General features: G+C 36.9%; 1 protein-coding gene across 1 annotated transcript; it reads left to right on the top strand.

Moving 5' to 3' along the window:
• The first annotated feature begins 10,858 nt into the window (after positions 1 to 10,858).
• On the top strand, positions 10,859 to 14,493 carry LOC145034991 (glutaredoxin-like protein). Its single transcript, XM_078983570.1, has 6 exons — positions 10,859 to 12,171; positions 12,937 to 12,992; positions 13,101 to 13,331; positions 13,410 to 13,704; positions 13,814 to 14,010; positions 14,090 to 14,493. Exons 1-6 carry the CDS (start codon positions 11,050 to 11,052, stop codon positions 14,241 to 14,243), a joined length of 2,055 nt encoding a protein of 684 aa, XP_078839696.1. The 5' UTR covers positions 10,859 to 11,049; the 3' UTR covers positions 14,244 to 14,493.
• The last annotated feature ends 529 nt before the right edge of the window (positions 14,494 to 15,022 follow it).

The following is a 15,022-nucleotide window of genomic DNA, read 5'->3' as shown; positions in this document are numbered from 1 at the left end:
CCTGAGAACGCAGTATTAGAGCCCCAAACCTCCATTGAAGAGCTTATATGTGTTTTGGTGCCCTCTTTGTGAAGGTGTGAAGAAGGAGAAGAAGAAAGAAGCAAGGAGAAGGGTTGTAGTGCAAAGATCCAAGGCCAAATCAGAGTTTATTGAGGTATTTTCGGAGTTCCATCTTATTATATGCTTTAAACTTCCATTAGGGCTCTCCTAAGAGCTAGTTGATGCTTGTTTCAAGCCTTACACTTGCATGAACGTCTTATTAAGTCGATATATCTATGGATCTGAATGTTGGGGTGTTGTAGAGCCCAGATCTACTGTCTTTTTGGAGTTATATTGCATGATAACCATAGATCTACCCATTTTATGCATCTTTTAGCCTTATTTCCCTTATTCATGAGGTTGTGCACGTAAAGTTGGAAACTTTACGTGGTAAAACATCTTATTGGACTCAGATCTATCAATTGTATGCATTGGATTCAAACAAAATCAAGTAAAAATCAGTTGCATGGCGGCGACTCGGCGACTTGGAAGAACGACTCGACGAGTCGGGTCGCGAGTCCCGAGTCCTTCAGTTTTATCAGTGTCGAGTGGACGAGGTGAGTCAGGAAGTGGACTCAGCGAGTTGAGAGTAGACTCAGTGATGGAGGGACTCGACGAGTTTGTTCATACAACTCGGCGAGTCCAAGGCAATCTTCTTGGGATCAAGAACAACTCGTCGAGTCTGTTCGTACGACTCGGCGAGTCGGATGAAGATTGTCTGAGTTCTTGGATCAAGAGGGTACTCGTCGAGTCGATGCCAGACTCGACGAGTAGCAGTGAGTAAGAGTGAAAAGTAAGAGTGGGACTCGGCGAGTTGGGTGGCCCAACTCGGCGAGTCAGCCCAAAAGAGAGTTGACTTTGACCAAGGGTAAAAGAGTCATTTTACCCCAAGCACAGTGTTTAGTATTTGATTGAGTGTGTTTATGGACTTGTAGCCGAGGAGATTCAGGAGCAGCCGCCGTTAGCTTCCCGAGCCACACACTCAGCAGCCAGCTTACGAGGTGAGTTTCCTTCCAGTAGGAACGGGTCTAAGGCCACAATGCCGGCCCGTTCAGTTAGCAGTAGTTTCCGGATTTAGGTCCGATGCAGTAGTTGGTATGTTCGATGCCTTCGTGGTTCGAACAGGATTTGGGTGCTATGTTTTATGTGTTAAGTATTATGTGTTCCGGACTTCGGCCCGATGTAGCATGTTGTATTTGTGTTATGCTAGTTGATGTGTTATGCTATGCCATGTTCAGTCAGTCAGTTCCGGACTTCGGTCCGATGCAGTTAGTTCCGGACTTCGGTCCGATGCAGGGGACAAGGTCCCAGTCAGTTCCAGACTTCGGTCCGATGCAGTTAGTTCCGGACTTCGGTCCGATGCAGGGGATAAGGTCCCAGTCAGTTCCGGACTTCGGTCCGATGCAGTCAGTTCCGGATTACGATCCGATGCAGTTAGTTCCGGACTTCGGTCCGATGCAGGGGACAAGGTCCCAATCAGTTCCGGACTTCGGTCCGATGCAGTTTTCGGGCTTCGGCCCGATGCAGTGGGCAAGGCCCAATATGTGTTTATATGTTATTGTATGGTATGTGGTAGTTTGGGGGAGCTCACTAAGCTTCGTGCTTACAGTTTCAGTTTTGGTTTCAGGTACTTCCGCAAGCAAAGGGAAGAGCTCGGGGTGACAGCATCGCACACACCGCAGCATAGCTTTTATCCTGGGGATGTCTCTTGATGTTTTGGATTGATGTAGTATGATACAGTTTTCCGCACAATATTTTATTATGTTTTGGGGATACATCGCGTGTGTTTATGTTATGATACTTATATTATGGTTTTGATTATATGGAAAAACGAAAATTTTTGGGTCGTGTTTTTGGGTCGTTTCAATATATATATATATATATATATATATATATATATATATATATATATATATATATATATATATATATATATATATATATATATGATTACACTGAAGTGATTATTATTACGATTTTAGATTGAGTCCTATGATTTATAGTGTTCTTCTCGAGCAATCTTCTTCTCCACTTATTTTGTCCAAGCTCTTACTTTACTCTGTTCTCCTTATTCTTCTTCAATTTCTTGCATTTACTATGTGTAACGCCCGTAGATCCGTGCTAGTCAACTTAGAGGCAATAAGTGTTGAAAATGACTTTTCGGCAAAATATTATATAGAATAAATAATCTTAACCAAGTTGTAGTATATTTTACAAGGTTTCTGTACATATAAAGAATGCCGAAATCCGAGTTATAACGAAGAAGTTATGACCCATCGAAGTTTCGCGACGGAACCGACACAATACCGGGAAGCGTAAATAGTGAATTTACGATAGAGCAAGTTTTATCCTTAGTGACCTAAACTAAAGTCGTAGAATACATTAAACCAAGAGCATCCATAAAAAAGAACGCTCAAATCTGACTTCATATGAGGAAGTTATGATTATTCGAAGTTTCGACTTAACAGTGTACAACCCGAAATTCAAATAGTAGATCGAGTGGTTTTTAGCCGACACAACCTAAACGAGAATCTAAGATCTCATTAATATTAGTGTAACGAGAAAAAGATGGACGAAAACGGATGTTGGATGAAGAAGTTATGAGAATTTAACGGACCAATCTTGTCCCGGCGTGTTAATAATATAACTTTTAAAATAGAGTCAAAATTAGCCGATGGTGTCTAAACAAAAGCTGTAGAGTACGTTCCCGCCTACGCATGGATATAAAGAACGTCGAAAACGGATCTCATATGAGGAAGATATGAATTTTTAAAGTTTGGATCCAAAACTGCGAAGTCTATTGTGAGACTGGTGACGTGGCGGCATCAGGGCCGTCCATCGCTGAAGAAAGCCTTGCATCGAATGAAGCCACGTATCCCCTCGCATTAGGCCCCACGTACGAAGTCTGGTACGCCCCGCGTACCTTCGGTCCTTATCCTTCCGACGCAGTGCGAGCTGGCACCCTTATCCGATCTACGCCCAGCGTAGCTTCACCGAATGCCCAGCGTAACCGAGTTGCTGGAGCCCATAAAAGGCATGCGAGATTGCCCGGATTTCTCACACCTTTCTTCATTCTCTCTCTAAATACTTTCTCTCTCTAAGGGTTTTAACCCCCCCCCCCCCCTAAACCCTAAGAAACCCCCCTAGCACCCGAAGTCCCAAAGGAACCCCCGAGGCTCCCGGAGTCCCGAGAAAAAGGGTCTTTCGGTTTGGAAACGTTGCTCCAAGCGAAGCCTGGTTTTCTATAAAACCCGCTATAAGTGAGTTGTGCCTACGCTATTTTTAATATAGTTTCTATTTAATTATAGTAATGTTATTAGGACCTTAAAATAATTAGTTGGGCTATTATTATGAGTTATATAGTGTTGTTTAACGCTTATATAATAATAATAATACTAGCCAGACTATTAATTTGTCTTGGTGAATATTAGACTAAACTCTAGTGGTAATGATACTAGGTTTTATCCGAGGAGAATTGTGTTGAGAGTAACGAAGTGCTGTCTGAGTACCGAGTAACCGTCGTATCAGGTGAGTGCATAGTTACTTTCATCTTACACATAGATATGAAGTATTTTATAAACTACGTGCTATGTGTGCATATTACTTGAATACTTGTTGTTTATGTTGGATGAACAATTTTATATATGTTTTAAATGATTTAAATTGTATACGTATTTTATATCTATAAAACGTGTTGGGTAGAATATAGGTAGATTAAAGATAAGATAAATGATGAGCGATGAGAGATGAGATGAATGATGAGCGATGATATATAAGTGGTTAAATATGGTGAGAAGCGATGAGCCAAAGAGATGAGCCGAAACGATGACCTAAGCGATGGCCCCATCATCTATCAGAGTATGGATGACAACCATGGACTACTCTAGACAGTCCAGTGGAACACTAGCAGACTCGCAACTTGTAGGTGTTGTGAACGATGTGTTCACCGGTGTACTCTAAAAACCCGTTGACATGTATTGCGAGTGGACTCTCGAAAACGATATTGTCTATAAACGAGATAACCCTAGCAGTTGTGCTCGTAGGATAATACTGAAGCGTTCGGTAGGTATCGGGAATAGTGACTGGCACTGGGAGTGGCTGGAGTGATGGATACCATGAAGGATATGTCCTTCATAGCGATGGTGGAAATGATTAGTTATGGAACGTTGCCTTGGGAAGACCAGAAAGCGTGCAAGGAAAAAGGAGGGGGTGAACCCCTAGGATTTCAGCATAAGTACTCGAGGAGTACCGGAAGGATTATCAGTGAGTGAGTTGTGTGCTCAGGGTTGGCGGGATTAGAGTGCACTTGAGGATTGATATCCACAAGGACTAGTTTTATTCTAAGTGACCGGACGGAAGGTCCATGGAAGTGGTCGGATGGAGTTATATTCATTAGTCATGGGTGATGCGAGCAGATTGCAGATCAGATGGCCGTAGCGGACTTCGAGGACGAAGTCTAGTTTAAGCGGGGGAGAGTTGTAACACCCAGAATCAGAAAGACCAAGAAAAGAAAGGAAAAGATCTAAGTTAAGAGTCAACTCGTCGAGTCCAGGGAGGAACTCGACGAGTCGGAGCGGGATTCGAGCATAGAGTAAGTGACCGACTCTGCGAGTCGGCTAGTGGACTCGGCGAGTCTACTCTGGATGAGAAAAACCCTAATCATGGGGGTTGTGCCATATTTAAAGAACATTACATCCCTTCCCCAGCCTCTTTACTCCCCTTTTGAGATCCAGAAACCCTAAATCGTGAGTGAGAGTCTTTGGAAGCAATTTTGGAGCTTAGATAAGGGGGTTTTGTGAAGAAATATAAAAGATCAAGAAGCTTAGAGCAAGGGGCTTTGTAGAAAGTTGGATTATTCTTCAGTGGGAAGTCATCCTTGAGGTAATAAGCTGTTGCTTTGGCTTTATTGCAATTAGATCTATTCTTGAATGAGATTTTGGGGCTATTTTGGTAAGATCGAGATTTATTTCTGGTTTGGGACTTAGATCTGAGGTTGCTACTTCAGATCTAGGGTTGTGAGGGTCCAGAATGTCTTAAAGCAGCAGTCAATGAGTTAGTGGTGAAGCCCCTTTGTCTCAAACCCTAGCCTTAGAGTGTTTTGGGCCTTTAGCTCCTTGGTTTCACATAAAGTTTGCAACCTTACGTGGGGATTAGACTTTAGAAGAGTGGATCTATGGGTTGGAGCCCCTACATGGCTCGAAAAGCCACTGTATGGATTGAGAGCTGAATAGACTCGGTGAGTCACATGGGTGTACTCGGCTAGTTGTATGAACATGAGCATGGACTCGGTGAGTTGAAGAACAACTCGGCGAGTATGTTGAAGATTGCCTTTGACTCGGTGAGTCTGGTCGCAGAACCTCAACCTTTTCTGGTTAAGACGCATATCAGTGAGTTGGACAGGATGGGACTCAGAGATCGTTGAACTCGACGAGTCTTGGGGTGACTCGGCGAGTTGAGTCATATTTTGAGAGTTTCTGAGTTTAAGAACTCGGCGAGTCTATGCGTTGACTTGGCGAGTCGAGTCAATTGGAAGGTTGACTTTGACCAGGATTTGACTTTGACCAGAGTTGACTTAGTTTGACTTATAGAGTTCAGTTTGGAGCTAAGTGTTATATTGATATTAATAGCTCGGGGAGCTAGTGGAGCAGCGGTTTGGAGAATTGTCGGACAGCAGCCATAGGGTTATCAGCAAAGTTCAGCAGTTCAGGTGAGTTTCCCTTTGTGTGAATGGGTCTACGGCTACAATGCTGGTCCATGTAGTTTTGGAAATGAAACTATGATTTGTCATATAAACCCTTTATGTATGTTTGAATGACTTAACACTATGAATTAGTAATGTTTTTAAAAGAAATTTTTGGACTCGAAATTTGGGAATGTTACAAGTTGGTATCAGAGCCTTGGTTTGAGGGATTCGGGCACACTCTCGGGTGTGTATGAACTCATACTGAGGAAGTGTTATAAAAATTTTCCAAAAGAAAAACCATATTTATAAAAGGATTTTGAGGAAAGAAAAGGGTTTTAGAAAAAGCAAAAGGAACCTTGAAAAGAGAAAAGGGTGTGGTGCATGCAATCAGCCGAGCTCAAGTAAGTTCACCCAAATTACCCATACAAGTTTATGTTATGATATGATTATGTGATCAACATGCTAGATTTAGGGCTAAGGATCTAGGAGGATGCCTTATGTGCCTATTATATGCGCTTATTGAGCTATATGCTAGCATTGGTTATACAGAGGTAAGATAGCCTGTATAGGTTATGCCTGATTTATGTGAGCTTATATTGCATGCTAGTACAAATTCTTGTATTTTGATAGAACTTCTTAATTATGTTCTGGTTAGATTTCCCTTTGGTATGAATGTTGCTTGCTTTGTGCTTCGTGGGATTCTGAGTGATGGGAGTTAGCTATTAGATGAATACGTTACGTCACATGTGATCAGGATTGGATAATCTTAGAGTTCTGGATTTAACCCTACCGCGCAGCTCTCGTTTGAGTCTAACCATTGTAGGAACGAGTCCTTTACTTGAAGGATTATCTGAGCCTCGTCACATGTGATGGTATTCAGGTAATGGCTGATTGGCAGTACGAGGAAACCTTCAGCGGCTTCGAATCTTGATAAAAGTATTGCAATAAGTCCACCAACTAAGTGGACATCCTTTAAAAAGTGTCGAGAAATGAAGAATTAAAACACAACTTGGAAGATATTTATGATGTCCTCAACCAAACGATCATTAACATCAATAACAGATCGTATTTCTGGAGAATGCAAGCCAAAACTGTTAGTTCCAAAGAAAGAAAAATAATTATGATTTTCATGATTTTATATGAGTAGTTGGGTGATTTGAGTACGGTTGATTTCATATTATGTTTACATACTATTTGGTTTTTGGGTTTGGTGTTTGATTACATTGTTTCATAGTATTCTATTTTTGGGTTAGAATTTTGATCAGTTAAATACAATTTAGGTTTTATGAAATGTTAAATTATTCATCTATTTTCCTTTTGGGTTTAAACTCATGAATTTAGAATTTTAATCATTTTTTATTATATTATTCCGTTTGAATGTGAATTTGTCAGCATTGTTACAATGTTATTCATTACAACTTCAATATAAATATTAACAAACTGCAACTATTTATGAAATTATAAACTTTTGTAAATCTTCTAAAACAATTATGAAATTATAAACTTTTATAATTTATAAATCTTCTAACCATTCTAAAACTGCAACTTTTTATGAAATTATGAACTTTTATAAATCTTCTAACCATTTTAAAACAATTATTTATAGTTTTTTGTGAATTTATTGATAAATTTTATAATCTAATAAACTGCAACTTTTTATGAAATTATAAACTTTCATAAATCTTATAACCATTCTAAAACAATTATATATAGTTCCTTGTGAATTTATTGATAAATTTATTAGTAAACATCTACCATTTAATTATTATTATTTTTTAGATATTAATGATATCCACAATTTTACAGATTTAAATAATAAATCACATTACAATGATGCTTGAGAGAGGCGAAGACTAAGACTTTACATTTTTTTTGGAAATGGAACTTCCCTAACGAGGGTTTCCAAACCAACTTTCGCGCACCAACTAATCTCTGTTGCGAACATGAGGTTATGCCTCATGCATTGGAGTCACTGCAGGCGAACCTCCATGACCACCGAGGCTGAGTAGTGTCAGGATATGAACATGGGTCAATATGTTATCTACCATATCTTCCACATGTGTTACTAAGTCACCACAACCCAAGTGTAAGACATTTACATTTACAAAATAGAAGATTGAATTATATATCTAAAAGAGAAACTTTATTTTGTCATCTAAAGCAATAAATATTTTTTATCATGTTTCACTTATACCTTTTCCACCCTTAGATCAAATTGTTTACGTCATCTTGACCAATGTTTGGTTAAATACGTTGTTCACCAATGTTTTCACTCTAACCTTCACCAATTTGTATTATCCCTAACATAAAATTCAAATCCTCCCCAAATTTAAAGTCATAACTTATGCACTGACCATCCTATATGTTTGCAAACCAACATGATATATCTTCTTAATTATTCTATTTCTTTCTCAGTGTACATCGATGGTACCAAAATTCATCAAGGGCAAAACAGTAACATTGTATTTAATCTTATTAATATAGTAAATACTTCCAATTTTGAAGATAATAATTGGTCTCATACATGTTAAATTACAATTGCTTGATTTCCCACTATATAATCAACAACTTTATGTAATTATTCTTAACCTTACATCTTTCTATAACGCTATTGATTAGCATTACTATAATTAAGTTTAAATTGGAGAGATTTTTACTTGAAAGTGATGAGCATTAGTTAATCTTCTTATTGAAGCTTGAGGATGATGCAAAACTCAAAATCCCTTAGTGGTAATATCCTACATACTTAATAATTTATTATTGTCTACAAAAGTACTTTCCATTAACTTTGATAACAGATATTTAGAATTAAGCATATTTTTATGATTATAAATTTGTTTTCTCTACTCACTTATACTTATCATCCTAAGAGATGAGAAAAGATTAACCATATCTATATTGAAAAGTGCCAAAAAGATCTTATTGATCATACTTTTCTAACATGATCTTCAAATGTTCTTTGTTTTTTATTCGTTTTTGTGTCTTTGATTTGTTTCTTCAAAAAACTTGGTTTTCTATTAATTTTGATAACAAATTTATTGAATTAAGCATACTTTTATGATTATAAATTTGTCCATTTTCTATTTTTAAATCAAGTGTAAATGATTTTGAACAATCATTAAATTTTGTATTCTATAATGTAATTTATGCACTAATTAATAAAATAATAGTACATATCTAAGTGGTCAGGTACCTTCAAGAGAATAAGCAAACATGTAAATTATATGCAATTTCACAATATTGAAATTTTTTACTGGATTTAAATGAACAATTATTTCTTTCACTTGATTTAGATCATTGATTACTCATATAAGGTTGTAATAAAATAAAATTATGATAAATTGAAAAAATTGTTCAGCAAAACCTTAAAATTTTAAAATTTGTTGGAAATTTGGTTATAAGCCAAGTTAGGCTTCTTTTTATGTTGTCATGTTTGTCGATTTGGCTATGTAGGGTTCGTTAGAAGTTTCATTTCTCTATAAGAATGTTAATGTTCACATCCAAGTGGAAACACTCACAACTTGTAAGCATTCTAAAAAAAAATTTCACTTACATTAATCAAAACTGTTATTTTAAGTGCTTCGTTCTCATGGATGTCATACCGGTTGTCACTATATAGACCTTCTAGCAGTTTAAAGAAGAATCCTAACGGTTTTATGAAGAATTTTGCTCTCAATGAAGTATCACTCCATCAACATTCTTCTTTACAGTTCTTTCTCTTATTTTCGATATAGATGTGTGTCACAACAATAAGGTAGAAAGAGGTGTTAGTGATCATTAAAGATGAAAAGGTAATATATAATTTAATTATAATATATAAAGTGTAAATTGTAGATTTATGATATTTATTTCAATGAAAAATATGTTGTTTGATTGTTAGGTAACATATCTGTTTTTTTTTAATAATTTGATTTTGACAAGTTTGATCTGATTTTGACAATTGAAGCAGGTAGGAAAGATATGTGCTAAGGATTTTGAATTTGTATTGTCCTATAAAAACCAACCGTAGACTCACAGACCATTCCCTCATATATCAGTAGGTCTTAATATTTCTCAAAATTCAACTATAAGAAGTCATGGATGCACTTATTGAATCAATCATCTAAACCAAATTTCATTTGTTAGTTGGATGTAGTGATCAAAATGCAAGATTTGTGAAAGTTCATTATTATTTATTAGTGTTAACATTTAGCAAATTATGAAACTAATATTATATTTTTGTTCATAACATGTTTTTTTTTGTAATAATTTATTTGATCGGAAGATATGTATATGTGATTGGGTGTAGTCTGAAAAATCATATTTTATTTTTTATAAGGAAAAAATACATTGAAATCGACCAAATTACAATGTCTAGATTTGATGTTTATGGTTATGACAATTCACTTTATTTGTAATATTTATCAAATTTCTTTGAAAATTTAATGTTGTCGGTACATGTAACAACTTATTGCAGAATTTGATGTTTATGGTTATGACAATTGACTTTATTTGTAATGTTTATCAAATTTTTTTGAAAAATTTAATGTTGTCGGTGCATGTAACAACTTATTGTTATTTTTGGTTTTACAGGACCAATATAAAAAGAACCATATGAGTCTCCATGGGAGTTAGTATACCAAACCAAATCACTTCATAAAACCAGTACACAAAATGTTTTAATCAATAAGTCACATTATGTTGTGATAAATTAAACAAAGACATATAGATCATTTATGTTAAAAATTACTGTATTAAATAACCAAATTGTTATAATATAACTATTAAATATTTTTATCTAATAAGTTTTATTCAAAAACTCTAAAAATGAATCTACTAACATTTTTTTTTTATTAAAATTCAACCGAAGACAAAACCATTTATTAATTTAATATATATTTAAATTATATCCCTACGTTAAACGTGGATCATAATCTAATTAGTTAGAATACTTGAACCTATACGTATAGAATATAGATCTCAAAAGAACGGGATCTACTCAACTTTTTAACATCTCTAGCTTAGAATTGTTATAGGATGTAGATTTGAAATGCGATATGTATTTTATGTTATATGGTTGTAAGAATAATTTATTTAAATGAAAGATTTGGGGTATTAAACTAATTGCTCATCATCCGTCACCTAGTATCTAATTTAATCGAAGTATCGTCGCCGGACCCCGCCGGTCACGTTTGTCAGTTTTCACCTCCTTCTGCTGACCAAGCCTTCTTGACTCTCTCCCCCCACACGCTTCTTATATCTCCCCCCCGATATCCCCGCCGCTATCAAACAACTCTTTCACCCCTTCTCCGCCCCCATTTCATTCCACCATCAAGAAATTACTAGCCATGGGGTTACCTGAGGGAGGAGTGCAAATAACAACCGCAGTTGATATCAATCTCAATCCTAAATCGCCAGAGTTTTTTGATTGTGAAATAAACAAGAAGGTATCAAGCGGCGATGATTGCGGAGAACAGGAAACAGAACAAGTTGATTCGGATGATTCTTCTGTGAATGATTCTAGTAACAGTGATGGTGGTTCCGATGAGATTGAACAGAGAGAGATCCATGTAGATAACGAAGAAAAGTCAGGCGACGCCGAGGGTTTACGAAAAAACGGAAATGACGATGAGGCCGAACCGACTGAGGTATTTCATCCAAATCCACAGCTTCCGAGACCTGAAGCACCACCAGGCGTCGTTGCCCTTGACACAGAGGAGGCGGAAAAAATACAATCGTCTCCGTTAATCAAACGATCAAACTCATCCCCGGAAAGTGCCGCCGCTGCCGTACAGATACCAACGTTAAGTAAATTCTTCCGAGAGAAGAGCAATAGCTTATCGGCGGCGATCACGAAACGATTATCGTTATTAACAGATGACAACGACGACGCTTCGGAAAAGAAGAAGGTTTCAAACATTACGGAGTTTCATTTATCGGGACTCAAAGTGACAGTAAAGCTCAAAAATGAAAATGAAGAAAATGAACAGTTCAAAGGACGCATCACTTTCTTTTCGCGATCAAATTGCAGAGACTCGACGGCAGTTCGATCATTTCTCAGGGATCGGAAATTACGCTACGTGGAGATCAACATAGACGTGTATCCAACCAGAGAGAAGGAGTTGTTCGAACGAACCAGAAGCACCGCTGTACCTCAGATCTTTTTCAACGAGAAGCTCTTCGGCGGACTTGTGGCGTTGAATTCTCTAAGAAATTGCGGATTGCTGGATGAAAGGATGAAGGAATTGCTTTGCCGGAAGTGCCCAGACGACGCGCCCGCGCCGCCGGTGTACGGGTTTGACGATCCGGAGGAGGAAAATCCCGACGAGTTGGTAGCAACCGTTAGAGTACTGCGGCAAAAGTTGCCGATTCAAGATCGTTTGATGAAGATGAAGATCGTGAAGAACTGTTTCTCTTCGTCGGAGATGGTGGAGGCTTTAATTCACCAGTTTGACTGCGGGAGGAAGAAGGTATCGTGATTTCTTTGACTTTTGCTTCCTAATATTGCTTCCCTGCATCGCAGCCTATCATACTTCGTATGTTCATCTCCTGATCATCGTTAAGTCGGCAACCGTTACCTATCACAATTTTTTCGAAATAATATTCTATAATTTGAAACAATCCCACCATTTTTTGAAAATGAATATCTATTTTTTAAACTATTTTTATAGAAAAATATTTAAAATATAACATTATCGAGGAGTATATTATTTTAGTATACTGCAAAGTAGGTGATGATTGTCTCCCTATTGTCGTTAAACTTCGCATATTCCGAATTACTTAAACAAAAAGAAAACATGAGTACTCACCTACAAAATCTTGAAACGTGATTTCTATATTGAAATACAAGTCTTTTAAAGGATCATTTCAAGATCAATAATATTGTTCATATGGTAACTATTACTTTACGAAATGACATCAAAAGATGTTTTTGGGGTAAAAAATGGTTATGTTTTATTTAAAAGTCATTAAAATCATCATTAATGACACATGGTTTCACCGCCCAAATTGATTCTTTATACCCAAAATGAATCACGAATCATGATCTCTTTGCATGCTGCTGGATCTTGTGCTTTTTATATAAATTAGTACAAAAACCATCATCAACTATATTATGTATAAATTTTAATTTATTAATTTAACTGAAAGTCTGAAACCAAATCATTTATTTATGTCACAAGACATTTCCAATAAAACCATATATTATATTCGAGTTGTTTGTATTCTTTATATAGGCCGTGGAGATTGGGAAGCAACTAGCAAGAAGACACTTTCTCCATCACGTGTTCGGGTAATTAAAAATCTCAATGTTCTTTTTCTTACATATTAAAAACAAAAAGTGTTGGCACTTAGCATTACATGACTTTTTTTTTTTTTTTTAATCATATGTTGCTTTCAGGGAAAACGAATTCGAAGATGGAAACCATTTTTATAGATTTCTTGAACACGAGCCATTCATTCCACGATGCTATAATTTCAGGGGTTCGACAAATGACCTCGAGCCAAAATCTGCTACAACAATTAGCCTAAAACTTGCCAAGATAATGTCAGCAATACTTGAATCCTATGCCTCTGAAGATGGTTACCATCTTGATTATTTGGGTATTAGCAACAGCGAGGAATTCCGGAGGTATTTTTTAATTATTATTATTAATTATAATCAACTGTGGATAAATTGCTGACTGGATAAATGATATTTAATTTACAGATTTGTAAACTTGGTGCAAGAACTTCAAAGGGTGGATATATCGACACTTTCGGTTTCTGAGAGGCTTGCTTTCTTTCTCAACCTACACAATGCGATGGTGATCCATGCGGTTATCAGTATCGGGCATCCCGGGGCTTCTGTAATCGATAGGAAATCCTTCAATTCGGATTTTGTTTATGTGATTGGTGGCTCTCCATATTCGCTTACAACAATTATAAATGGTGTTCTTAGGAATAACCGAAGACCACCTTACACGTTTACAAAACCTTTTGGTTCTGGCGACAAGCGTTTAGAGGTACAAGTCCCACAAACTGTTAAAGCTGACAAGACTAGAGCGCTATTTTTTATTATGAGAATGTATAGTTTTAATGCATGTGACCTTATGAGTTTTTTTGCTTTTGCAGTTGGCATTCCCACAAGTGAATCCATTGATTCATTTCGGTATCTGTAACGGGTCGAAATCAAGCCCACCCGTGAGATTCTTCACCCCACAAGGCGTAGAATCAGAATTAAGATTTGCAGCACGTGAGTTTCTACAGAAGGATGGAATCCACGTGGATCTGGCCAAGAGAACAGTGCACCTCACTCGTATCTTCAAGTGGTGAGCCACAACACATTGCTTCAATTCACACCTAATTAATGATCATGGGCTAATAATATTATTGTATCAAAATTTTCAGGTTTAGTGTTGATTTTGGGCAAGAAAAGGAGATGTTGAAATGGCTAAACGGGTACTTGGATGCAACCAAGGCGGGGCTGTTGTCGCATCTTTCAGGTGACGGTGGTGCTGTGCATGTTGCTTACCAAGACTACGATTGGTCCATCAATTGCTAATTGGACTCCACTCCCTCCCACATTAAGTAAATAGAAACCATAAAATTGAGTTTCGTAAAACAAGATTTTTTTTTTTTTTTTTTTTTTCTACACTTGGGTTTGGCAGTTTATATACTAGAATTTAGACGAATGATGTCTTTGTGAAGAAGGTATTTGTTATTGGATTTTATGGCATGCGTTGAAGTGTACTTTTTCCTACTATTATTAAAGAACCCATTTCAAAAGAATTGGAATGGAGTGGTCCTGTCTAGTTTGTATCTGTTTATGTATTATTGTTGGATAAATTTTGATTCTTTACTCAAAATACATAATCGAACTGCCACGTGGCTTTGTGCTCGACTGCTGACAAGGACAAACCATGTATGGGGTTCACGACTCTCGAGGAGTCTCTCTTGTTGTTGACAATTGACATGCGACCATTTTTGTCTAGTAGGTGGTTAGCATTGTCTCTTCCTGCATGGCATCTGGCTTGGTGTGTCGTCGTTGTCTAGGTACTTTCAAGACATGAACAAGAAAGCAAAATATTATAAATTAACTTTGTTTTCTCCAACTAACTCTTACCTATTTTCGTCATTTGGTTGTTGCTTTCTTATATACTCTGTTTTTGTTTGTTCAGACTCAACAATGATGGTGTCCTACCACCATCAATCCTTCTTAGTGATAAAACACTTTGAAATGGAGTAGTCTTGGGTTCCAATCTCATAAGCTTCAACAAGGTTCAACTTTGAAGTAAACCGCATTAATAAAGAAAGAACTTATGGAGTACCATGAAATATTTG

The sequence above is a fragment of the Lactuca saligna genome, chromosome 3, assembly GCF_052625555.1.
Source record: "Lactuca saligna cultivar CGN05327 chromosome 3, ASM5262555v1, whole genome shotgun sequence".
Classification (NCBI taxonomy): Eukaryota; Viridiplantae; Streptophyta; class Magnoliopsida; order Asterales; family Asteraceae; genus Lactuca; species Lactuca saligna.
This window is presented reverse-complemented; position numbering and strand designations above follow the sequence as displayed.